The 27,067-nt window shown below is 44.8% G+C and overlaps 2 protein-coding genes and 1 long non-coding RNA gene across 15 annotated transcripts in view; 1 reads left to right on the forward strand and 2 right to left on the reverse strand.

Annotated features, from left to right (window-relative positions):
* Window positions 1-803: 803 nt before the first annotated feature.
* Window positions 804-14,428, reverse strand: LOC118214230 (ras-related protein Rap-2a-like). The gene is made up of 2 exons (XM_035394004.1): window positions 13,299-14,428; window positions 804-1,074 (listed from the first exon to the last, which is right to left on the reverse strand). Exons 1-2 carry the CDS (start codon window positions 13,610-13,612, stop codon window positions 837-839), a joined length of 552 nt encoding a protein of 183 aa, XP_035249895.1. The 5' UTR covers window positions 13,613-14,428; the 3' UTR covers window positions 804-836.
* LOC118214231 lies at window positions 14,422-17,208 on the forward strand. Its single transcript, XR_004762596.1, has 3 exons — window positions 14,422-14,489; window positions 16,678-16,810; window positions 17,165-17,208. It is a non-coding gene; the product is annotated as an uncharacterized LOC118214231 (long non-coding RNA).
* A 3,565-nt stretch (window positions 17,209-20,773) lies between these two features.
* The window catches only part of LOC118214227 (muscleblind-like protein 2a), a 49,034-nt gene continuing 42,740 nt past the window's right edge, over window positions 20,774-27,067 (reverse strand). For 4 of the 13 annotated variants that reach the window (XM_035393987.1, XM_035393995.1, XM_035393988.1 and 1 more), the window contains 2 exons: window positions 26,805-26,852; window positions 20,774-21,027 (listed from right to left, as the gene is read on the reverse strand). In XM_035393987.1, the coding sequence (XP_035249878.1) occupies window positions 20,897-21,027; window positions 26,805-26,852 (179 nt within the window). In that variant the 3' untranslated portion in view covers window positions 20,774-20,896. Of the gene's footprint in view, window positions 21,028-25,404; window positions 25,500-26,804; window positions 26,853-27,067 lie in introns of all 13 variants that reach the window. The other 9 variants (XM_035393993.1, XM_035393998.1, XM_035394000.1 and 6 more) reach the window with 5 other exon arrangements.

The following is a 27,067-nucleotide window of genomic DNA, read 5'->3' on the forward strand; positions in this document are numbered from 1 at the left end:
AGAAGACCCTAGGGCAGGACCTGTGGTTCATGTGCTGTCTTTAAAAAAAGGACTTCTAGAAAGAAAGGGAGGAAGAAGAGAAATAAGCAACACAACACAATCATGACTTTCAATCAAAACAGCGTTTTCTTCCTTTGTTTTTCCCTTCTGTTCATTTCATTCCTGTGAAAAATAAAAAAAGGAAGGAGGATGACCTCCTGAGATGAGGGGCTCCTTCCTTCTAGCAAAACAAATTCGACCGATCGCCCATCACTGTTAAACAGGGTTATGGGGGGTTATCTGCTCTCATTGGTCAGAGTGGGCCAAATAAGAAAAACAGCAGAAAGTAGCCAAAATCCGTAACAAAAGTAGTAACAAAATCCGATTAAATAAAAACCTGACAATAAAAAAAATTAACCAATTAAAATATGCATTAAAACTATTTAAGAGAATGCAAGCAAGTCACACTGCAGAATGGAATTTAAAAACAAATTTAAAAAAATAAAAAAAACTTTGGTTATCTGGTGATGGCCCAAAAGCCAAAAGACCAAAAACTGCGTACCAGAGGGTTTTTAAAAATGGGTGTGTGAGGTGAACCAATTTCCATACTACCAGGCCCTTCCTACTACTGCCGTTTCCTTCGCCTTCCAACACGGTACCAACATCAAAATTACTGCTTATAACTGCTTATAATGCATCGTAGAGGAATCCATCATGCAACCACCATTTTGTTTCTTGTTCATTTTTTTTTTTGTTACGTTCATACAGGTGATCCCATGCTGGGGTTCCCAGTTTGACCTCCCCTCCCCTCCCCTCCTCTGCTCTCCCCCTCCCCCTCCCCCTCCCCAGGGGCGGGGCTATTGTATATTGCAGGAGGAGCAGCAGGGCTCGTCCTTGTCCGGCTGGGCCGCGTAGTCCATCTGCCGCACGATCTCGGCGAACAGTTCGTCCACCATGGTCTTGCTCTTGGCCGACGTCTCCATGAAGGGGCAGCCCCACTCCTCGGCCAGGGCCTGCCCCTCTCCCGACGACACCTCCCGCTCACTCTCCAGGTCCACCTTGTTCCCCACCAGGATCACCGGCACCTTCTCGTACCTGAAAAGCACACAGAAAAACACAAACAAGCTTCATAAATGGCACTTTACATTACCACGCAATAACACTCAGGCTAATGCAATCTCTGCAATCACTCCACCCACACACCTCTCCCACCGCACAGTTAGAACCAGGCTGGCTCATTACACCATTTTCCCAGTGAAGAGCTGATAGAGGAAAAAAATTCATATATGCTTTACGGCTAACACAAACTGGCAGAGTCTGGAATTAGTGGAGATTAAAAAGTCTAGAATGTTGCACATGGTTTCTATAGTCACAAATCAAATGCCAAAGTCTGTTTTGTGGTTTTATAAAGGAGAACAGACAGTCCAGCCACTTTATGTAGGGCTATTTTTTTCACTCTAGTACCCAGAGGGCCACAGACAGAGATGGAAGCACAGTACAGAAAGTATTAAGGGAGTCCAACTCACAACAGCAAGATTAAACAGGAGAGAAGCGCTCAGGCCAGCATTAGCCCAATTAAGGCTGAGCTGACTCATCTCTCAGGCAGGCTTTAATGACTCAGCTCCAGACACAGGTCAATTAGCGCAATATTTAAGCCAGTACACTACACAACAGTCATGATAAATGTACAACTAACAACGTTATTTTTATGTATAAAATACAAAATACAAAATAAGTGGTTCTGATTTCCTGAGCAATGAGTGGTGATATACATATAGGCTATATAACAGCACTCATTGCCACAAACCTCGGTGACTGATCCAGGAGATCCCAGACAAGCATATTCCCTCCCACAATGTTTAGCCACTGTCTCTCCTCACACCACAGCTCAGAAATCAGGCTCACACACACATACCCAGACACACACACAGATGCACGCACACACACACACACACACACACACTCACACGCACACACACTGAAACAGCCTCTTAAAAGTACGAGCCACCCAGCAGCTGCTGAAAATGAGATTGTTTGACAGTGTTGTGGTTTCTGAAGCTGTAGGCCACACTAAACCTCGCTCCACTTTCCAAAAGCCCTTCCTTCAATTATGAAATATGTACGTCCATGAATTATTGACACCGAGAAGGGAAAAAAAACTTGCGGGGACACAATCACACACCACCCTATCAGCTCAGGCATCAGGCTGGGAGCAGAGGTGAGGGGGGGGGGGTGGAATTACAGCTCTGAAGCTGGGCAGAGAGATGACTCTCCAGAGAGAGGGCCAGGATGCACTGGACTGAACAGAGCAGTGAACTAAGCTATATTAAAACCCAAAAAACTTACTTTGATGTGTTCTGACAACCGCCTCACTGAACTCTGACCCCTCCCCGGTCTCATTCCCATGAACACCACGGGGATTAGAACGGTGCACTGCTCGTGTCTGGAACAGCAGATAGCGGTCTGACAGACTGACAGGAGACAAAACGCATGCGGGTTCAGCATTGTGTAAATATAAGGTTTTCCGCTGCCCTTTAAAGTCGGGGTAGGGATGCCTGTAAACTGGGATTTATGCTTTTTGGCTGTTGAACTCATTTGTCTCGGCAGGTGTCTGGTTCCTATAGAACACTTGCAGTAACTTGTAGCGAATGTGCGGTTAAGCAGTGTTACCACTTTGCTCAGGAGGGCAGTCAGTCACGCACACCCTGAGCTGCACAACTCTGTGGTTAGGAGGGTAATTTCCCAGGATTACCTTCAGAGACTGAGAGACTTCTCTGGAATGCTCATGTGACTGAAGACAGAGAAGTAGCCTATAAAAGGCAAATGAAGGTGAAGGAGCTTCAGCCACTCACACAAAAACATGTCACCGGGTTTTGTCCATTTAGTTCAACAGTCTGTTTATGTCCCTCATTTCAGTGGTTCCCAAACTTTCCAGGCCCAAGACACCCCTGTAAATAATTTCCATTTCCGCAGCACCCCAAAATGCAGTTTGCAACACCTTACATTAGTGATAAAAAACAGCTCACACTACGTTGTAAATTTAGTGCAGTGGTTAGTGCGACAACACTCCCACTGCAAACCAGGGTTTCAGATTTTCTCCGTACGCATGTTTTCTCTCAGATTTACCAAATAGCACATACAACGTGTTTCTCATGATAAATCTGTGACCAGATGAAATCAGTGTAAATGTTTGCTCACATGAACACGTTTAGTTTCCACTCCTACATTCACCAGAAACGGTCAGAAAACACCCACAAGTAACCTGTTTAGCATTTACATATCCCTGTTCATATCCTATCCATAAGGCATAAAGAATGTCGAAAAAGGAAATTTCTCAAACTGCGAAACTGAAACTTTAATTGTTCATAAGAGAATGAAATCCTTTGAGAACACCACTGTGGCATCGAATGCTGGCAGTTCAGAGGTGTGCACATTACAACAAATAAAGTAAGTGGTCTACAGTTTGGCACGTGAACAAATGCTCCATTATGAATCTTAGTTTTATAATAATTTCTTAATTTCTAACATAGGCTAATAGACATTTTCGGGGAACCCCAGGAGGGATGTCATGACTCCCCAGGGTGCCGCGGCTGCCCCTTTAAAAACGCTGTCTAACTTACTAATTGAGATTCTAGAATTTCATGTCGCACAGTTTTAATAAAGCATGGCCCCTCACACAAAGGTCAAAAACAGTTCACATATGCACAATGAAGACAGACATGCATACACACACACACACACACACACAGACAGAATCTCACTATGGAAGGACCCATCACCGAGGTTGTGACTCTACCATGTACTGTTTGAACAGGACACGGTCGCTACTGCTAAATTATGCAGTCCACCATTAGAGTGCAAATGTCCTCTGGTAAAAGCCTCATTACTGGAGTGAGTCTGAGGAGCAGAGAGCCCCGCCCTGTCTCTTAATCCTGGTACGGGATGCCACGCCCACTGCATGCTGGGATATGAGCACTGAACTGCCTGCCAGGTGGTCCCGTTCCCCCCAGGGGTGGGCCCAGCTGAGCCAGACGGGAACTGGAGATGAACACAGGTCCTGCGCATCAAGCAGCTCAACATTACCACATCCCATGCTAGCTTGTGTGTGTGTGCTGAAATGACACACTGCTTGCATTGAGGCTTTCAGTAAGCCTGTCCCTCAGGTGTGCTTGATGAAAGAGCACTCAGCCATGCTTGTAACCTGCAGCCTGACTGTCCCCTGCTCTCCTGACTGAGGCTATGACCTCCTGTGACTCAATTTCCCATCAGCCCTAAAACCAGCCAACAGAACTGCCCAGACAGATGCAGTAAAAAATCTGCAGCAAGATCAAGATAGACATGTCTAAGGCTAGGGCTACAAATGCTCTGTCAGGATTACAGACAGAGACCAACTGAACACAACTAGGAAATTGGAAATAAAAAAGGTTTTAAGTTTTTAAAAAACACTGCTATTATTGTGATGAGAAAGAAATGGTCTACAGTCACAGTTAACCCAAACTAAGCTTCAGAAGGTCTTCCCTGCTCTCCTAATGAGAACTCGCATATTCCCCCGTCATACATCTATTCCTCCTTCCCAGACAAACTCTGTCACTCTTTGCACAATGTGCAATGTCACGCCAGTCTCCCGGAAACTGGGCGCAAGACGCGGTCTCCAGGCCTTTCGGCTGACTCAGAGCCCCGTCACCCCCCCGGCCCCGCTCCCTCTGAGACAGGAGAGCAGGTGCGCCTCGTACCCGAGGTCAGGTCCGCCCGCGTCCCAGAGCCGCGGTCTCTGAAGCAGCCGGCCGTGAGAGCACCAGCAGGGGGCCGGGGTGGATTTACAACCCCTCCACCGACGGAGCGGAGAACGGAGGAGACGGGACGGGGCGTGCCTGAGGGGGTTTCGGATGATTCAGGAACGCGGGGGCCCCCGGACCTGCTCCACAGCCCTCCTGAGAAATGGAGACGGCCAACTGGCTCAGAGCTGCTGACGTGGAAACGCAAATCCTCCCACCGGTGGCACACTGGGCCTGGGGCCGGGCTGAGCAGAAGCACCCAGGAGTTTGAGCACTCAGACGCCGTGATTATAAACACCCACATCTGCTCCTCTCACACATTTCCCTCCATTCGTTAACAGGCTGGATGCTCCAGCCAATAGGAAGGAGCGCATGCCAGTCTCAGAGGCACCTCCCCCCTCATTCACACTCCATGCATTGCTCCCTCCCCATCCTGAGTGCTACTATTCACACACGTTAGTGGCTCAGGACCTACATGCACCAAGGACACCTGCATACGCACCTGCAACCATGTAACCCATTGATACGCACTGTGTATGTATACAACTATTCACAACTATGTAACATATTGACACATACTGAGTATACCCCTATTCAAATGCAAGCAATGCAGCGATAATACATGTAATGCACTGCATACATCTCTAGTCACATAAATGCACACTGATACACATTGTGTTTACATCAACTCACAACCATGTAACACACTAATACACACCTACTTTGATGAACAAATGCGCAGTGTACACCTCTAGCCCCTGGAGTCACCCTCCACAATACCGTACACTTTAACACTTTCCATTGACAACTAAATACTCAGTAACTTACTGTCACACAAGAAAATGAGCCCACATATTGGGGGTTCACAGGAAAAACTCCCACAGAACAGCTGCTGAACGGTCCACACGCACTCCAGCCCTGACTGCAGGAATGCTGGCTCACTGCCCAGCCCACATCAGCCTGGCAGCCAACAGAACGCAGAGGGAAAATCCTGCCCTGCTTTTTGGGCCTTATATTCCCCGCCCCCCCCGTATTACACAGCGAAGTGTGAGAACAGAGAGGAGGAGGATGAGGAGGAGGACGGTGTTACCTGCCGCAGTAACTGCAGTGCGGTCATTACCGCCATATTAATTATGGCTCCTCCCACATGTCCGGCTTCCCGCCTTCCTGAGCGCGCGGGGCCCGGCGAGGTTTAACGGCGCTTATCTGGTATTAATCAGCGCGGTTAGAGCCGGACCCCCGCCCCCCCAACCCCGTCCACCCCCACGTCCCCCTCCAGAGACTCCGTGGGTCCCACGTCCTTCGCCAGCAGGGCTCCAGGCATCTCTGGGAATTCTGGCTGCAGGAGTTCCCCAGGCCCTCTTAAACATTCTGCAGCATCCAGTCATTTTTGGGAGAAACATTTGCACTGTGCTCCCCAAGAAGACGGGGAGGGGGGGGGGGGGGGGGTTTCTGGGAGGTGAACACATTCTGACGAAGGCAAAAGCACTTATCTGGAGCAGCTCTGTCAGTGCGCGCCTCAGTCATCTCCATGGCTGCAGAACCGTGGTAAAGACCTTCTGTAGCTCGAGAGCTGGCAATTAGGGGAAACTCTAAAGCCCCGTTCAGCAGCGATATCATTCTTGTGTTTTATTACCAACGAAACGGCCGCCATCCTCTATTTGTTTAGCATTCAACAGAGCGGTTATCTGCTTTGCAAATGTCCTCTCCGTGGAACCCGTGGTTTGGCGATTGGCGATTCACTGAATGAGTCACACTTCATTCATTCAATCAATCAGAAGACTGATATTACCCCAGTCTGATTTAAATTATCAGAAAAAAACAATAGGGAAAACCATACACAAAGTCTCCATGGCAGAGAGTTTTATAACTATATTTATTATAAAAATAAAAAATGCTCACAGACATAAACACGTAGAGAGAAAAAGTCAAACTTTCTAAAACACGTTTTTGGGAATAAATCCATGAAAGGCGGAGGTGACTGGGGAACAGGGATTAGGGAACCAGGCACCACAGATAGCCTGATGTTTGGATGAGGAGTCTAGGCCTGTTGATAAAACATTATCTGTGAATAAAAGATCAATGAGTGCCTTTAATGGGTGTATCACTTTGGACTTTCCCTAATCAAATTACAGCCCTCGCAAAAACCTCCCAGGGGAACTGTGGTTCCTGCCTCGGCCATTTGGGTGAGGGTGTTTCTGAAGAAATGCAGGCACTCTCCTGCCTCCACCTGCGTTTTACACCAACGCACAGGCAGACATGTATGCGGTCACTGCCTGTGTTCTTCTGTCTCAGACACATACGCACGCACATGTGCACTCAATGCCTATGTTCTTCTCTCTCTTAGACATATGCATGCACACAAGCACACGTGTATGCACGCATGCGCGCACGCACACACTCTCTCAGTCAAGTCTGTCTTGTAGTTCAAGTCCAAATACTGGGCTTTTCTCTTCATTATTATTAAGGATCTTCGATCCCACTGCAGAAAACAGCACAGCTCACCAGGTTCACATGCGGCAGACTTCAAACCGCCAGAGCAACTGTTACACTGCATCTCAACATCACTGGCACCTACAAGTCTTTCCTTAAAAAGGAAACGGGGAGGTAATGGAACGCATGCAACTCAGAGGCACTGAAAGGGAGAGCCAGACCTCTGCTTTTACAATCATCTCCAGTCCCAGGATAAACTGCAGAAAACCGGAGGCACTGAATTTTCCACAGAATTTTCTTTGGAGTGGAGTATTGCCATGTCTCCCCTTGTGACTAGATAGCATTATAAGCTGGCTCACAGCAACGTAGCTGTCCTTAACCTAACTCTGATCCTGGAGAACTCATCTGTCAAAAGTAAACATTCCCTCTCAGCTGATGTAATGTTTACATCAGTGTTCTCATGAACTCCTGATAGCCCCCCCAAAAAAAGAAAGATAGCTAGGAGTCACTGTTCAGATCACATCCAGACCCCAAAACTGCTCCTCGGCGTTACTCTCCATCACAAATCGGCGTTAACACTCTTGAGTACTACTCAAACACTACTACTCAGCACAGTTCATAACTAAGCACCTGTTCTTCCGCACATTCGCCATAGTGGAAACCATCACTACGCTGAAGAACAGCGAGTCGCTGGACCTGCATTTCTGAAATGCCTTCTGATCCAGAGCTGCTTTAAGCAAACGTGTAAAATTACAGCCAGAGTGCTGAGAGAGATACAGCAGAGCAAACTTACATGTCCCGAGGAGACAAACTGAGCAAAATAAACATAAACATCTGGACCAAAAAAACACAATTATAAAAAGGCAGCCACTAACACACACAAATCTAACAGAAACTCTGTTCTGTTACATTGATCGCTGTGAGCAGTGATGGGGAGAGGGTTGGTATTGTCCTATGGAAGGCAGTTCCGAACAGGCCCAATGACGCACTGAGGGTCAGAGGGTGTACGGGCGTGTTGACGGGTGACAGGTGAAGTGACAGTTTGCTGTGGGGACACCATGATGCGCACTGGAGGTTTGCTGCTTTTCGGCTGTGCCGTCCATCAAAGCTTCTCTCTCACAGTGTAAATGTGTCTGCCCTGCCCAGACACTCACACACACACACACAGTCCTGTCCAGACACTCACACACACACACACAGCCCTGTCCAGACACTCACACACACACAAAATTACTCTGTTAATGTAAATGGTGAATTGCTATCAGAAACTGGGTGACACAGCAGAATGGTGTGATTTGTGATTACATGTGAAAAGCTGTCCATCAGTAAACAGGCTCTTAAAACTTTGAGTTTTTAAAGTCATGTATGAATTGACACTTATGACAGTGAACAAGCGGCAGAAATGACAGCAGGTCAGGACAACACTGCTTGACAAATGTGCTCACACATTATATCTGGTCAAGTAATTATAATGTGCTAGAGTAAAAAATAAAAATAAAAACTCCTTACCTGGACACTTCACAGGGAAATGTCAGTCCCATCCTGTTCATTAAACAGTCTCTTTTTCCCTGAGCAAAGCAAGCTCCACTGTTCCTTATTTTAGGCTAGTCCCTGTGAAGTGTCTGGGTAAGGAGTTTTTTTTTAAACTGTAGTTTGTTGAGCTGTTGAGCACCTATCCAGTCCTCTTTTATTTAGCTGGCTTGAAGCACGTTGGGCATCTTAATCATAATGTACATGCACTCTGTGGCTGTCCAGAACAAGAGAATAGGATGCTGTGCATGGCTGGTGTTTAGCATGCCTGATAGGTGGTATACATTAGATTAGATATGATATACATTAGATTAAGAGGTGTACATTAGATTAGATATAATATACATTAGATTAAGTGGTACACATTAGATTAGACCTACTATATATTAGATAAGATATACTAGTTATATTTTATTGCCAAATTTCTCTATGCCACTTTCCATTATTTACAGGCCAAATCAACATCAAATAACATTTCATTTATGATTGAAGAAAGTGCATGAAATTATTTGGTGCAATGTATCTGTACTAAGTTGTACTGTGTGTGCGTGTGCATTTGTGTTTGTTCCTGTGCATAAACCTTTCTATATTTTAAATACATGCTATTGCTTTGTATAATTCTCCCACATGAATACTCTTATTCAGACATTTTATACGTATACGGTCTTTGTACAAGGCTTGTCTAAAATTTTTGTCTTTCTATTAGTATTAACACAATTGATTTTGTCCTTGAAACATGCACGTTTTGCTGAAATATGCCTTAAGAAACATTCTCATTTACACAGTCAAATCAATATAATGGTAGTCTTGGAAAAAATACAACGTTATGGTCTCCATCTTAAATCGGATTAAAACTAATCCAGTTTTGATCACGACTTTCAACTTTGTGGTCTTGGTCTTTGAACAAGACATTAATAGCTAACAATTGAGTTAAGACTGGGATTCAACAGAGATGGCCTTGACTCCAGCCCAGACAAGTGCAGCCGCTGTGTGTGCATTACACTGTCCTCATCTTCACACACCACAGCGGTGCCGTGCAAAACGCACTCAGCTTGCACAGAAGCGGAAAGGAACAGAAAGGGGACGGGGGATTTTGGTCAGTTAATTAAATCAATAAGGCGTCTAAACGGAGACCAAGAAAATCAAATGCTGGCAGAAAGGCATTCTGCAACGCCAGTGGTTTTTATCCCTACGCAGAGGGGAACCGCTGTGCTCACAATTTATTCGCTCCCAAATCTGTAGCTGCTGGGAACACACACCGCACCCCCGAGCTCATTCTTATGCACCCCCCCTCCCACGGTCCCGTTGCCAAAAGTCAAACTCTGCTTTAGCTTATTATAGGCTAATGGGAGCCTGATGTTTCTTTGGCTCCAAACAGAGCACATACCCTTTAGGATCTGGTGAGTGAGCAAACCTTCAACACTGAGCCTGAGGAACAGAAGGAAAGTTTTCATTCTCTCACAGATGTTTTGATATATGGAGCATGTGTGCTGGTGTGTATGTGTATGTATGTGTGTATGCGTTCATATGTGTGCGTAAAGATATGTCAAAAAGATGTTACAATCAAGTGGTCACAGGTGTGTGAATGCGGGCACTTCTTTTTATGTGTGTGAATGAGTGCCTTTGTGTGTGCAAATGTGTTTGTATGTGCGTATATGAATAAGCCCTATGAAAGCTGTGATAGAAATTAAATCCACTATCATTATTACAAGTATTACCTTTTCATTGTGCCATTTAACTGCTTTCCTGAGCTGGTCACGCACAAAGGATTTGCATACAAATGAACAAAGGCTCGTCTTATCTGTCTAATGAGAGAGCAAAATCACACCCAGAGACATGAGGAACGGGATATGGTCTGTACACACCAGCACACATATTTCAAAGCAATGTCTGCAAATGGTGACCTTTGACCTCCGGTTGACTCAGCTCCTGGCACATAATGGCAGCGCTGGCCTACACGCATCAGAGTACACAGTCATCACACTGAAAGCTCATGGTTTCCTTCCTGTTCTGTCCTCAGTCTCAGGGATGCAGAACGTTCCGAGCTCCAAGATTGGCCGTTTCTAGTCATATGAGCTGAGGAGGCGTGGCCAAAGGAGCACAGAAATGTACATGTGTTAACACAGCAGCCGTGGGGCTTTTACACTGGTGTGGTGTGCCATCTTATACAGGCTTCTGGTACTGTGATTTACTCTTCAAAGAAAGGGAAGCAGTCACACCAATTCATGAAGTGAAAACTATTTTTGAGTCAGAACCCAGCCTATGGTGATCTGTGGTGACATACAGTGCCTTGAAAAAGTATTTGCTCCCTTAAAGATTTCCTCTATTTAGGCATATTTGTCAATTAAATTTGGTTAATTGGTTAATTGACTAAGGGCGTAAATACTTTATCACATGGGTGATAAGGGTGTTTGATAACTTTTTTCATTAAATAATGAAATAATCATAAATAATAATAATTTAGAAAATGTGTGTCGTGTTTACTCGGGTACCCTTTGTCTAATATCACACTTTGTCTAAAGCTCTGAAACCATTCAGTGTGACAAAGGAGCAATAATACTTTTTAACGGCACTGTATGGACAACCAAAAGGTCAGCAGTGTTTATGTGTCAGCTACCTGCAACACCTTCACTGCGCAAAGCACACGTTTGCTCTGGCATTTCAGATGTGGGGCAACGCTAGTGTTTAATCCACAGCATGGAGCTGTGAATGTGGTGAAACGCTAATGCATTGTCTCCACAGAATGAGGTCCACACACAGCCCTCACTCCTGGCATTTAACAGTTCTCTTTGGGCAATGCCATTACCCCCAATGAATAAGAGATGCAGAATGTAACTCACCTCGTTAACATTTTTACACTCCGCTGAGGAAAATCACCCTGCGCTCATTCTTAGCTGTGAATGGCTGTTTTGCACAGGAAGTTTCCCGTAAATACCTCAGTGTTTAAATGTGAGCCCCACCACCACCGCCACAAAGCAGCTTACATTGACTAAATACAGCAAATACATATGTAACATGGTACACAGGGGTCACTCACACTCACACCCTCACACACACAGGCAAACAGTACTGAGAATCACACGGGCAGCATTTACCAATAGCATCAGGGGATCACAACAGAACAGCAGGTTGAGCCATTTTGCATGGGAAGCCTTGACCTGTCAAACGGACCTCAAGCAAAAAGCATTCCTGACAGTGTGTGCAAAATTAAAATGCTCCCAACTGCAGCTGATGGATATTAGAGCTGTTCTGTTCTTTCCCAACTCCCAGTCCAGCTTACTCCTGTTAATGAAGCGCACTAATGCGCTGCCATCCTGCAGAGGACATTCAGCCGTGGCACACTCCTGTGGAAACCCAGGGGACCCAGAGAATTTCTCAGGGCACGCAGAGGGTTTTGTGGCAGTTTCTGATGATCTGCACTTAACGCGGACTGGCTGACATAATGTTCTCTGTGAAAGGGGCCAGCCACCCAGATCATTTGCACCAGTGAATCTGCAGTTCATCCGCACTTATTCCCCTAATAACTAGCATTGTTGCTTCAGTCAAACTAGACCGGCATCCTGGGTACTGTAAGGGCTAATTGTATTCTAAGCTAGGGGCTGTTACATTCTACTGTAGGGGCCTGCTGCATTCTACTGTAGGGGCCTGCTGAATTCTACAGTAGAGACATGCCACATTCTACTAACGGACAAAGCTGATGATGCATTAAACAACCCTGCCCAGTGGAGAATTACAGGGAGAGTGTACTGAAGCGCGGCACTGCAAACAGAGTGTAAATTCCTGTCTGCGAGCTCCTGGCTTCTGACACAAAGGGCTTGGGCCCCATTCCAGCGACTGTCATACAAACTAATCACATTCTAGTCAACACAAAACACTGTCGGATAGGCAGGTTCACTCTGACAAAGACTTTAAAGAGGACACAGCTATGGTGGCTCAAAAATCATCAGCCGGAACGCTCAAGAATATGCACAAGTCTGGTGTACAGTAACACAAAAAGAAATGTACCTGTGCACACATCAGACCTATATAATGCCAGAGAGTGTTTCCTGAACACTATAGCTCAGCACAAGATATGGGTTATATCAGTGGGCCTTTGTGGCGGCTGGAGCCGGGTCTGACGTCACTGGGAAAACGTCCTTTCCCAACGAAAGTCGTGATTGCACGGGAAAGGACCTTGGGAGGCTTTCTGTCCGATCCCCTGCACTCCAGCACAAGGTACCGCAACACTGAGCAGAGCAGGAATTATGCATTCTATAATTGAACACACACACACACTCAAAAGTGACAGACTAGCCTAGTTCTCCGACGCATTATCTGATTATCCATTTGGGATGGGTTTGTTTAAATAGCTTTTTCCTGTTGTAGGCTATAGTTGAATAGAACAGAGATCGTGCTTCTTCTTCATACGTGCGTGTGACCACTTTCACTAAACGCGGGGCAGGATTTAACCAATAACATGTTCCATCTGCAGAACACATGTTTTCCAGAACACCTGACACCAGAGAGACGGTCTAAGGCACGCGACGGGCGCTTAGTGCTTTGCGTGTCTCCTTTATTTTCATTAGACAAATTCCTCCTTACCTTTTCACTCTTATGATCTGGTCCCTCATGGGTTTGATGTCTTGGAAGCTCTGCTGGTTGACGAGGCTGTAGACCAATATAAACCCCTGGCCGTTCTTAATGTATAGGTCCCTCATTGAGGCGAACTGTTCGGTCCCGGCGGTGTCCAGGATCTCCAACACCGAGGGGGACGAATCCACCTCGATTTCCTTGCGGTAAAAATCCTCGATCGTAGGATCATACTTCTCTATAAAGGTTCCCGTCACAAACTGCACTGTTAGGGCGGACTTTCCGACCCCACCACTGCCCAGGACCACAACTTTATACTCACGCATTGCACCCCTACGATGATTCCGTGAACGAAAAGCAAAAATTCTAATGCTCTATTGTCGACATTGAAATTTAAACAAAATAGCCCCCTGATTACCAATTCCAGTTAATCGTTGCGTTTCATTTCCCCGGGCAGGCGGAAAAAAGAGGTAAAATTGCTTGCTACCTCTGCTTAGCTATGTGAAATAAACAGCCAAAGCACAAAGAGTCTCAGTCGGAAAGTGGGCTTCATTGCAGAAATCTTCTCCGACAGACCCGACATTGATTAATATTTGGTTGCTAAAAGGCGCACGATTTGCAAATATATAGCCTATAAAAGGAAAACAAACAGCTTTGCAATTAATAACTTGTGCTTAATAATTTTCTAACATAACCATCGTAATGCATGGTTTAAAAAAACTTGCTGTGGCGAGGGCACTCCTAAGAAAAAAACCTGGATACACTGGACACTGAATTTTACCATTGGCTTTGGGCGTATTTTAGCAACGCATGCTAAACCAAACGCTAATAAAAGTTAGCTAATAATATAAGTTCCCAGTCCGTGTTTCTTTTCCATCCTCTTTCATCTCTCCGCGTCATTCTCACACCGATATACTACCGGCCGCCATACTCTCGGGTGGAGACCACCGCCGCGTAACCGATTTGGCTCATCCCGGCTTCCGTACCGAGGGGAAAGATGGGTCAGTTTAGCTTTGTGACAGACGTGCACACAGTCCAATAGCCGTCTCTATCCGCCATAAACTTCTCACACGGTGCCATGGCTCCCGCTCAACGACGCCCATTATGGGCTGGATTTCCGCTGGTACGATTTGACTTATGAAGTTCTGACATCGTCGGAAACCACAACCAATCGCGACCGCAGTTCAAGGATGTGTATCAGAGGTGGGGGAAAATGCGCCGGATGCTGTTGCTATGGTAACAGAAACAGCTGTGTTGCCACTGTACCTTAAATATAAGAGCTACAAGGTCGGTTTGTGTTCACAAGTGAGTGCCGAGGGTCGGTATAACTGAAACCGCAGTCCCAGTATAGCTAGCCTAATTGTGCTGGTTTGCTTATAAATAGCCTATAAATTAGGATCGGCTATAAATTGATGCAGTAGGCTACATCTGTGCTGAACTAGCTTAGCAACATAACGCCATATCAAGGGCCGACTCACATAGGCCATTGGAATGACGGCTTAACTAAATTTGTATTTCATACTCACTTAGAGGAATTTAGATACAATAAAAGTGGTCTATAAATAAATACACTAACACCCGATGAACGCACCGCCCGCAGACGTTCGCTGTTAACTGTGGTGTATTCAGTTGTTCCATTCAGTCCGCCGCCGTCACATTTTTGCCTAAAAAAGATGGACGAATAAAGGGAGTTGACTGTTACCATTTCCTGGCTAACGCAGACTATTTGTGATCATTTGCGAGCGAGGGGGAAAAATAGCAGCGTTCGCCTTGCTAGTTCTAGATTTAGTTTTCATGCGTGCTAATAGCTATTTGGAACTGTGGGTTGTGTGGATTGTAGGCTACAATTCTGATTTACTCTACACTACCTTGGGGCTGTTCACATATTCAGTGTAAAAAAATTTGGGTTGACTACCTACAAAAAAAATTGACTTTCAGAGACTCCCGAAGGGCACCTTTGACAAATTTCAACAGAAAATAAAGTTTGTTGTGTATCCCCAAATAAGGGAAAACTTGTCAGTGACGCCAATACAACTTCATCACTCACTAGGCTATTTAGCTGTTTTGTTTCTAGTAGTTTCTTATTCTGAAGCCTGCGTCTGTTATATATTTGTTACATCTCTCGATATAACCTTTACCTCCTACAACGCAACTCACACCGATCAAAGTGTAGCCAGGGTCTATACTTGGTACAATATAGCCTAACTAGACCCTGGCTACATTTTGATCGGTGTAATGAGTTGCGTTGTAGGAGGTAAAGGTTATATCGAGAGACCCGGTGTTATGTTGATTTGTCCTACCTTGTCGAAATGTCCTACCGGTAGCGCAAATTTATAGTCATAGCCTATCGATCGATCTTGCTACCCTATTGGAAAATACTACCGCAAGTATACTGTGCTACTGTAGTAGGCAAAAATTCCGCAGGTCTTCGTACCTTATCAGAAAATCTTCTAAGCCAGTTATATCATTATTTTCATTAATTCATCCAACAACAATGTCAAAAACATTGTGGCCTGTGTTTCCCAGAGACATGGTAGCCAAAGATTGGCTATTCTTTTCCTCTAATCGCAAATTGATCGCAAGGCAGTAACAATACTACCAACATAAAACTACCATAGATATTTTATACAAATATTATTACTAGTGACACATTGCCCCAAACACAATAGGCAGTATATTTGATGACCTAATTTGCCGTATCAGAAAATCCTACTTTTGGCGTTTTATCAATTCAAACAAATTTAATCCACAAAGTACTTAAACGTGCCCAAAACAGCTACTACTACTACTGCTTGGAACAGGTCATACACGAATTCAAGACATGCAGCCTGACATGGCTTGTACAGAATATCCCGTAGGTATGATGTAGTATGTTATACGCCATAAACACTTCTGCGCGCTATGGTAGAACAGACACAGGTGTATCTCAGCACTAACGTTAGGGTACTTATTTGCGGCATGGCAGTACAGGCACACTGTACAGTATACCTGATAAAGTGGCCAATTAGTGTATGCACATCGGCAATTAAATATGCCTTTAAGTGCGAGCTTGAACTCGGTGTGTTTACTGACTGCAATCAACGTTTGGCGATTTGGATAGCAAAATCAAAGAGCTGAAAACGATAAGTTGGTTTCCTATAATACGATTTAAGAAAGTTTGAAATAACATGACAACTAGAATATAAGTTTGAGAAAAACTACACTAATGATGAAAAACATGCAATAAAACCTTAACTCTAAAACCAAGGGAAAGTAATTATGTTTATGGACGTTCGCTAAACACGAAAAAATTACGTCATTGTGATGTGCACGTGCGTAATAACTTAAGACAACTCGATAAGTAGGATGAAATGCCATAACGCCTGCTCTCGGCATGTTCCTGTCCTGCAAGGCTTTGAAAGAACAGAGAGACCCCATCTCCTGTCGTCCCCCCTTCATCCACACACAGAACAAACCCTGTGCTGCTGTTGCAAGCTGGCTGCAGACATCCCAACGACCAAAAGAGGCGCTGCCGTGCAAAAAAAGTTAGTGGATCCCTCCTGCCCCTGACGACACTACCAAGTGTGCACCACACCCCAGGACTGCAACAGTTGGTACTAGCAAAGCCAGGCTTCAGTTCCCGAATGTGGGATACAAAACCGGTCTGGGAACAAGTTGCTTCAGTTAAATACACCACCTGTGAACTGGTTGTTGGGAATGAGGCAGGTTTGAGACAGTGAGAAGAACCAGAGACAGAAAGGTTATGGAAAAACAGTCCTCAACCCAAACCCCAGCTTGAAACGAGTAGGTTTGAAACTCCACTGGTCAGTTAGGTTCACAAAAATAATGATGTCGCAGTCCCTCTGTTTATTATCATTTTATTTGTTTTGTCTCAATAGGTTTTACACCATTTTTCAGGAACCAAAACAACTGACTACAGAACGTAAGATAGCACATTATATATGCACAAATAAAACATTTTAAATGGATACATAAAAACTAATAAAAATCCAACAAGGGCTTCTTTCTTCTTTTTATGATCCCCAATGTAGATGGACTACCGCAACAGAGATGGATTCAGGTGGTACACCAGCAGCAGTTACAGTATGCACGGGGCTGTTCGGTGTGGTGCACACAGACCACAGCCTACCCATCATGCACTGCACTACTTGCCATATTGGCCTCGCAATGAAAACGGCAGTAGTGACAAACTTGGCAAATAAAGAAAGAAAAGGAGATGGAAACATTATTTCAGCAGACCAACTGCAACCGGCCGTATTTAAAAGAGCCCAGAAATCACACAACCTGGAAAACAACGCACACTAAAAGGTAAGGCAAAGTTTCCTATAACCCTGGTCTGCTTAGAAAGAGAGGATTCACCCCCTTTACCATCAAATCAGATGCACAACACGCATCAGGCAATTGGCAACACATTCGGACTGTAGATTCATTCGATTTAAAACAAGGACAAACCAAAAACCTGTGTACTAAAAACTGCAGCTGAGGATAAAATGAATTTTGTTTTCTGTGTTACTGTGTCTCTTTGCTCATTTGCACTAGACACATTGGATACATATTGCAGAACTTTTTTGAAATGTGCACCCAGTTTGCTGTGAAAACTTCTTGTGCAAGATGTCCACTCCAATGAACATAAATTCTCCAACAGGCTCAGTTCAGTGAGCAACGAGTCTGAACGCTGATGTCAACTTTGCCTAACCCTAACACAATACACATTTCTTAGAAATAAAAGAATTATACACTTGTGGAAACAAAGTGCAATCCTAAACTCTGCTACTCACCCATCACACGCTACTTTCAGAACTTCCAGAAGTTTCCACTGGTCTAGATGAAACCCAAAGCTCCTTTTGTCAGTTCACTTTGCTGAAAGAGCTCACGTCTGTACTGAAGGGCTCTGTTCTTGCTGGAACAATTTTCTTAACTTTGTATTTTCATACTAAAACAATAGGTAGCTCCTCCCTATGATTTCTTCAACACAGGTGTACACTGATACAAAGATGCTTAAATGCTGCAGACATATTAACTATATATTTTGACATAAAATAGGAAATGTTCCAATATCTGTTTTACAATCTAGAGTGATACAGTATTCTAGAAAAAGAAAAAAAAAATCAACTTAACAATTAACATCATTTACAAAAATACATAACTTTAGTCATTGCAACTTTAGGTTGCCACAGCAACAACTTATTATTGTTATGAAACATTACCATACTACAGAGAAAAGTAAATGTCTTTTTTTTTTGGTAAAATGTTACCTATACAATAAACCTTTTTAATAATATAAGCAATTCTAAAGACTTGCTCATACTGCAATGCCTTCTCCTGTGTCGATGACAACACAGTTGACAAAGAGATCTGGGAGCTTGCCATTGGTGGAACAGTTCCCAGTTTGCCGCCCCCTTGCCACCCCTAGGTTCTCATTGGCCGACCTGCCATGTCTGGCCTTTTGATGAACCTCCATCAGGTCAAAGCAAAGCTTAATAAATTACATTCATTTGAAAATACAATAGGTTACAACATTGTTCTATTACTAATATTTAAACAAAAAAAGTTAAATCATGACAATAAAATATATTCAATCACCTTGCAAATCAAAAATTACATTAAAACTATAACTTCTGTGTAAAAAAAGAAAAGAAAATAGTAAGAACAGTGCTTTATTCATGCTGAACAAAGGAAGTGTCACTGTGGATTGTCAGTATTAATCAAGCACCATGAAAATACATCATGATTCTGATTAAGTTTTCAACGCATACACACACGTACAAAAAACCAGGAAGGGAAAATGAAAGCAGTAAGTAATGATTAGTCTCAAACACCACTGAACGCAATTCCAAATGAAAACAAACTTTCAAATATTTTACAAAACAAGTAATGTTATGGTGAATTAGTTACACACATGTGAGTACGTGTAAGAGCACATCACTCCCAATGACAGAAGTCTGACTGGCTACAGCGGTGCTCAGCTGAAACATCTTAATGGCCATCTTAGAAAAACAACTTGAGACTCCTTTCAAACACAATGCACGACACTAAATTCAAATATTAAGATGAGAGGAAAATGCACAACGAACATGTCACATTCCCCCCCAAGTTCTCACTCAGTATCACCTACTTTCCAATGTAAACTATATCCAAACTTAACTGTTTAAAAAGACTGCTGAAATTTATGGAACATTCTGACCGAGCTGTCTTGATTCGTTTTAATATGGAAAGTTGGGAGTAGTGCTGTTTTGTTGGCGCTCTATAATCCACAGGTCCGGCATTAAGTGCATCGCAGCACTGTGAAAGTTTACCTTTCCAGCTGAGTGGACACTTTTCCCCTCTCCCTTTAAGTTTAGCTGAAAGCGGAGGTGGTGGGAGACTTGTTTAAAACTTTTATATCTCTTCAGTTGCCTACTCAAGCCGCTTGTGAAAAAGTGTATTTTCAGGCACTTCTACAGTTTCTCAAATAAAGACAGACAGGATTACGGAGGAGGGGGAGCAGCAGTTGCCGTGAGTCGGTCCCGTTTGACGAGAATCGTCTAATGCACTTTTAACGAGGCTGGACTCTTCTCCCTCCCCATCACACACCCCAGAGAGCTACACCATGAATACGACCCACCCCCCCTTTGCACTGGTCCGTCGGTATCCCAGCATGCCTTTCACCAGTGTTTCCTGTCCCGTCTGCCTGCAGACATGGGACCCGACCGGTGAGGCTGGCTGTCTCTTTCCTGCGCATCAGCTCTGCTAAACCCTTGGCACGGCTCTGAAGGAACCAGGGCGCCCCCTGATGGCCAGCACTGGGAGAGGCCCACCCCAGCGCCTGTGTAACAGCCTCTCCGCTCCAGAGGATGTCTCCTACTGTGGCACAGCTTATGAAACATACCATTATATGTGCAAACCCTCATTTCAAACCCCTTTGGCCATTTTAAAAGGTTTCCTCTATTGTAATTGTCTTATTTGGCAGACAGATGACAAGCAGAGTGGATGTGCGCATGAGACGGCCCGCCCACTGAGTCGGGTCGTACCATCTTTAGGGGGGTACGGGTGAAACCATACTATAGCCAACACACCCACCACATCCCAGCGTTATCGGTTATGACATTCATGTATGTATATAATATTTATATATATATATATATATATATATATATATATATATATATATATATATATATATATATATATATATTTATTTTTGTCCTAAGAAATAAAAATCAAGCAATTTGGCCTGATTCACAATCCAAGTGCTGTGAAAACTTCTCATTGACCCCCCTCTTAAAACTAAAAACTTAAATCAAGCGCTTAACACCAAGCACCATCATTATCATCATTTCTCTTTTCCTGACAGTGCAAATGAGGTTTTTCCCCCCATACGGTGAGCTTTGTGCAGAGTCTTAAAACAGGAAACACAGAATGAGAATAACCCACGCTAAGAGAACATCGGTAAACAATCATAAAAAAATGACATCTCCACCTTCACCTATAGAGTGTACGTATCTACTTGCTTGTTTTGATAGTGTTAAATTACATGTCAGTATTTTCCTAGCAATACATGTACAGATTTTGTATATATTACACCAGCACTCAGTGTTATAGTTAATGAGTCATCCTCAGGTGATAAACTATTAGCATGCAGGTTGTTGTAGCTCTAGGGAAGGGGACAGGTAGTATTTACAGAAGGGCCGTTTCGGGTTCCGTAGTGCAGCATCTTGACACGCGCTGTTGGTCCCTGTGCTGTTGGTTACTTTAGGATGATCTGTGTCAGGAAGCAGACACCGGGAGAGACCAGTTAGTTGGCATCGCAATTCTGACATCGCACACCGAATCTAAGGTGGCCCCGGAAGCTAACGCTTACCAACCGTCAGCGATGTGATGCAGAAACCCAGGGGTTGCCATGAGCAACTCCGCCCACATCTTTATCATCATTACCTTGTGTGTATGGGGTACAGTCTGTGTCCAAAAAGTGTAACTTTTTGGCAGAAAACTCAACAAAAACCTGTACTTGAAAAAATCAAGATAAATGGAAAACCAGGAAAAAAATAATTGCTTAGGAGGGGGTGGTTTGAAAGGGAAGAATGAAATCGCTTATTTTGCTCTGTCGGTGTTTGCCCCATCCTTTTGCTAAAAGGAAGTGACAACACAGGAAATGAAATAAAGGCAGGGAGTAAAATGGCAGCATAATGCAAACTCAAGCAGCTCCAGGACTCCTTTCCTCAGGGAAGCAGGCTTCTGCGAGGCGTGTGTGCGCGTGTGTGTGTGCGTGCACGTGTGTGTGTGTGCATGCGTGCACGCATGTGTTCGTGTGTGCGTATGTATGTATGTGTGTGAGTGTGTGTGTGTGTGTGTGTATGTATGTATGTGTGTGTGTGCGCGCGTGCGTGTGTATGTGCGCGTGTGTGTGCGTGCGTGTGTGTGTGCACGTGTGCGCGCGTGTGTGTGCGTGCATGCATGTGTTTGTGTGTGTGTGTGTGTGCGTATGTATGTATGTGTGTGTGTGTGTGTGTGTGCGTATGTATGTATGTGTGTGTGTGTGTGTGTGCATATCTGTGTGTCCTCAGTCAGAGCTGCCTCAGGCTGAAAGGGGCATTGACACAGCAGAGCACAGATGTGCTCACATAGATAGAGGCAGAGCATTAGGCCATAAGCAGCCAGCAGAAACAGGAGAGCACAATGAGACACAGTACAGAGAGGGAAGCGCAACTCACACACACCTGTCTGCTCTCAGGTAACTCACGCCAGTAATCTGCTTCTACAGTAATATCTGCTGCTACAGTAATATCTGCTGCTACAGTAATCTGTTGCTACAGTAATCTGCTGCTACAGTAATCTGTTGCTACAGTAATATCTGCTGCTACAGTAATATACTGCTACAGTAATATCTGATGCTACAGTAATCTGTTGCTACAGTAATATACTGCTACAGTAATCTGTTGCTACAGTAATATATTGCTACAGTAATATCTGCTGCTACAGTAGTCTGTTGCTACAGTAATATACTGCTACAGTAATCTGTTGCTACACTAATCTACTGCTACAGTAATATCTGCTGCTACAGTAATCTGTTGCTACAGTAATATCAAAGGGTAAACAGGTGCAATTCCACTGCTTCCCAGTGGGGGAGCTCTAGAAACACATCCGACAGAGGTCTGCTCCCAAGGAACCAACCTCCCTCTTCTAGTTCAGAATGAACGTGCATAAAATGTAGCCTATACTTCTATTTACATAAAAATACATGAATGTTTCAAGTAGAGAGAGCCCTCTCATCTCCGTCCTTACAGAAGCGTAGTTTCAGTTCTCTGAATGACAGGACTTGTCCTTCAAAGTGAACCCTGAACACACAGTTCAAAGTCCTGGTCCATCTGTATGCAGCACGTGCACACCTCTTATAGACACACTACAGAGAGATAAGCAGGGCAAAATAAAGTGCTTTCATTTTTAAATGTCTTTCATTACCTACGGCTTTACAGTATACTCTACTCAAACCAGAGGACAATTACTGCTGTATTTATTATCGATATAGTGTCATAATTATAATCAGGGTACGTATGTTATTTCCTTAAAAAGGTCTTTTCTGATAACCTGTCCACATCCTGCAGGTGTTAGGGTTGCCAGGGACGACCCCCCATAAAATCCCCCATGTTGCATCCCTTCGATGCCAACAGTGGGAAACAGCCTTCATGCTCCCAACATCTGTTTTCCCACTCCTTCTGATTCCTGCAGGCCCAGAATTCCTCCTCATCGTGAGGGACTCTTGGGAATCTGGCCGTGCTTCCGCAGAATTCCACAGGAGCGGTGCATCATGTTCCAAAAAGAAACGCGCGTCACGACGTTGATGTAACGAGGCCACACAACCCAGGGGATAAAGCCCATCGCTCAGAGGGATACGCTGAAACAGTGCCGCGTGCTAACCCAATTTACCGCCACTCCTACACACACCCACGAAAACTCCCAACCAGTATCTGTGACCACAGCCTGACTGGAGTAATATCACACACCCCCTCACAGGCTCTAACCAGGGCAATATCATACACCCCCTCACAGGCTCTAACCAGGGCAATATCATACACCCCCCCACATGCTCTAACCAGGGCAATATCATACACCCCCTCACAGGCTCTAACCAGGGCAATATCATACACCCCCTCACAGGCTCTAACCAGGGCAATATCATACACCCCCTCACAGGCTCTAACCAGGGCAATATCATACACCCCCCCACATGCTCTAACCAGGGCAATATCATACACCCCCTCACAGGCTAACAAGGGCAATATCATACACCCCTTCACAGGCTAACAAGAGCAATATCATACACCCCCTCACAGGCTCTAACGAGGGCAATATCATACACCCCCTCACAGGCTCTAACCAGGGCAATATCATACACCCCCTCACAGGCTCTAACCAGGGCAATATCATACACCCCCTCACAGGCTCTAACCAGGGCAATATCATACACCCCCTCACAGGCTCTAACCAGGGCAATATCATACACCCCCTCACAGGCTCTAACCAGGGCAATATCATACACCCCCTCACAGGCTCTAACCAGGGCAATATCATACACCCCTCACAGGCTAACAAGGGCAATATCACATACCCCCTCACAGGCTCTAACCAATTGAATGGCACAGAATATAAAAATTAAAATTAAGCTTGAATTGGAGGACAGAGACACAGATAGATGAGTACATAACCAAGAGGGCAATCTAGAGAGAAGGAAAGAGATGAAATGTTAGCCCTGATTAACTGTTAAAGAGGACTCTGTGATCCCTATGGTAATGCAGTGACCACATGGGCTTGATATGGGTGCGGCGCTTTAGTGGCCGTCCCAGGATCGTCGCCTCCCCAGCCGCCACGCCCTGCCGCCTCATTACTGCGCGCGCCGCAACGTTACCGGAACCTTCCAGGCAGACGCAATTAGCAGGAAGCTAACAAGCTATTAGCGGCATAGATAAAAGATTCGACTCCACATCCAACAAAAAAACTATGTTCAAGGCTGCGATTGATTCCAATACGAAGTTCCATTGGTTTGGCAACAGATGGCGTGCGCTCGTTTGTACAGAGGAAATGATCCTCAGCATGTGTGCACGGGTGTAAATAGCAATGCAATGCTACAGAGCCTGCTTAGACATTATGACTCAACGCCGAAGCTCAAGCGGACTCCCTGCTCAGACGCTAGTAAAACACACGGGGAGCCTTACAAAGCGCTCCACAGCGCCCCCCAGTGGCTCATTGAGGAAAGGCACTCGTGACAGACACAGTGTGAAACCCTGCGTCTCTGTGTGATGCTATAATTAAGCAGCACCCTGCAGGGCTGTCAGCACTATAATCTGAGCCACTACACTGTTTTCTCAAGTGATTGTACGCTGCACAGCTTTAAAAAGACAGATCAGAGCCCAGCTGAGGTTAGTAACTGCACTATTCATTTGCAGCTCGTGGCAGCGATGCACAGCCATTCTGTCACCCTGGGCACGTGCAGGGCGTCACATGACCTGCCCCCCCCCACCCACCCCCCACCCATGTGTGCTGATGTAGCAAGGATAAGGGTAAGGACAGATCTGATTTGGGAACAGGAAGCTGGGCGGCCATTTTGAGCTCTTTTCCAGCAGAGGGTCTTTCCCGTCTCTCCCAGCACACAGAGATGAGCTCACATCGTTTGCACGGACAGCGAGAGAAAGCCTCCCCCCTGCAGCAGGAAGGGAGCCTGAGAAAGCTGCTGCTTTAGCTTCTTTACAAAAACTACACAGACAGGGACAGGGACAGGGACACTTGACATTAAAATGAAAGTAAAAAAATTAAAAAAAGACTACACAAACATGCAAACAAATAAGGAAATAATGCAACACAACACAACTACTATTCTGCAAATGTCAGAGCTCTAAATAAGATTTTTATTCATTTCATTTTCTTTTTTAAATGACCTATACGTGGGCATGACTCAGCATAGGTCCACCACTACAATATGCATAACACCATTTCTTCTCAGATAATAATGTTTTAATAGCACCGGAAATAATATAATTTTGATACAATGAAATAAACATAATGAAAATTGGTAATTTTTTTTTGCTGGCTAAGTGCTTATTTAGAGCTCAGGGATTCATGAGAGACAGCTTTAAAAGGAGCAAACCTGATTGGCTGGTGCTGTTGCTGCGTAGGGGACACTTGTGGCAGGAGTTGTAGCTGCAGAGACAGTAGCAGGCGTAGCACTGTACATCATGGGGACTTTATCGGGAAGGGAAACCATGGAAGCAATGAGCAGGTGGGTGGAGCATTATGGTAACCATGGTGATAGGGTTGTTGTTTTTGTTTTTTTTGCGCCATGGTGAAGTATTATAGAGAGCGGGGGCAGGCCATCGTTAGGTTGTACCAGCAGATGGCATGCAACCACAATGCAAAGCGAGGAAGCCAGGGAGAAAGAAAAAAAAAACAAAACAAAAAAAAAGAGGAAGAAAGCCGATTACAATCACAGTCGAGGAAATTTTTGCTGCATAATCAGTGATTCCCAGAGAAGTCTGATATTTGGAACAAAAAAAATTATCCCTTTGAGTCAACTGGATAATAATAAGACAGGTTCGCAAATTCTATTTAAACCAGCAGTGTACAATTACTGCCTGTGTGTAATACACAAGATGTTCTGTCATTACAGATGTCATTACATTTACACACAAATGCATATATTCTATATACTTCATTTTGAAATAAACGCTTCCCTGGGAAACCCTGATGAAATTTCCTAATCCACAAAGCACAAAAAAGGCAGCTTACCCACTCTTAAACAACTCATCAGTATTATTACTATATCACCCTGCTGTCAAGAAACCTGTTTGCTACACCATACATCTGACTGAATGGAATTGTTGGGAGAGGTGGGGGTTGGGGTGGGGGCATTAAATAAAATGAAATAATAACCATAACAAAACTGTTAATACACAAGAAATACAAGGGTAATCACACACAATACTATACAGTTTTTCATAGAGCCATTAATAGAAAATAAATATAAATGAGGAGAACTCCTTGAGTTGAACCTGAGGATCATGAAAACTGCACGTGCTCTTGCAGGTGAGATACGGGTACAGGCAACGACACAGAGAAGCACAAGGACAGCCTGACCCTGTGAAGTCACCCGTAAGAGTTTGAGTCACAAGCCGCATTTCCACAGCCAGAAGAGTCAGGTCCAGCCCAAAGCTCAGACTAACACACTGCTGTTCAACTTGCTTCTCCACTGCTGGGCCTTGGAGGTGCCAACGCCCCTCTGAATCCCGCTTACGCGACACCCTCTCAGTGTTCAAGTCGAGCGTGATGACTGCGTACCGTGACCACGCCCCTTACCCCGCTGGCCCTGTGAGGACCAATAAGACTGATAGGGACAAAAAAAGAGGGCTTCAAGCACAGAGGAGACGGACAGAAGCCCCCGTCTGTTGGAAAGCAGGGAGCCCTGGCATTAGCGCCAGCTGTGGAAATGCGGCTAGCCCGTTAGCCCGTTAGCAGGCCGTACCGGGGAAGAAGGTTAACGGAGGAACCTACCAATGCTGGTAGCAGGAGTCATGCACAAGACCGAGCCTGTGAGCCATGCAGCGCAGAGTGAAGAGAGGTTAATACAGGGGGGGAGAGGGGGAGGGGAGAGGGAGAGAAAAACAGGTTAGCTGGAGATAGATTTCAGCATGCCCCACAGACACACCACCTAATCACCACCACTGGCCCTCCATTTGTAGTCTGTAGTCTTTACTGACAAAAAACGCTGTTTTTTTATTTAATTTTTTTATTGGTGGGGGTGGGGGGGTGGGTAG

The sequence above is a fragment of the Anguilla anguilla genome, chromosome 15, assembly GCF_013347855.1.
Source record: "Anguilla anguilla isolate fAngAng1 chromosome 15, fAngAng1.pri, whole genome shotgun sequence".
Classification (NCBI taxonomy): domain Eukaryota; kingdom Metazoa; phylum Chordata; class Actinopteri; order Anguilliformes; family Anguillidae; genus Anguilla; species Anguilla anguilla.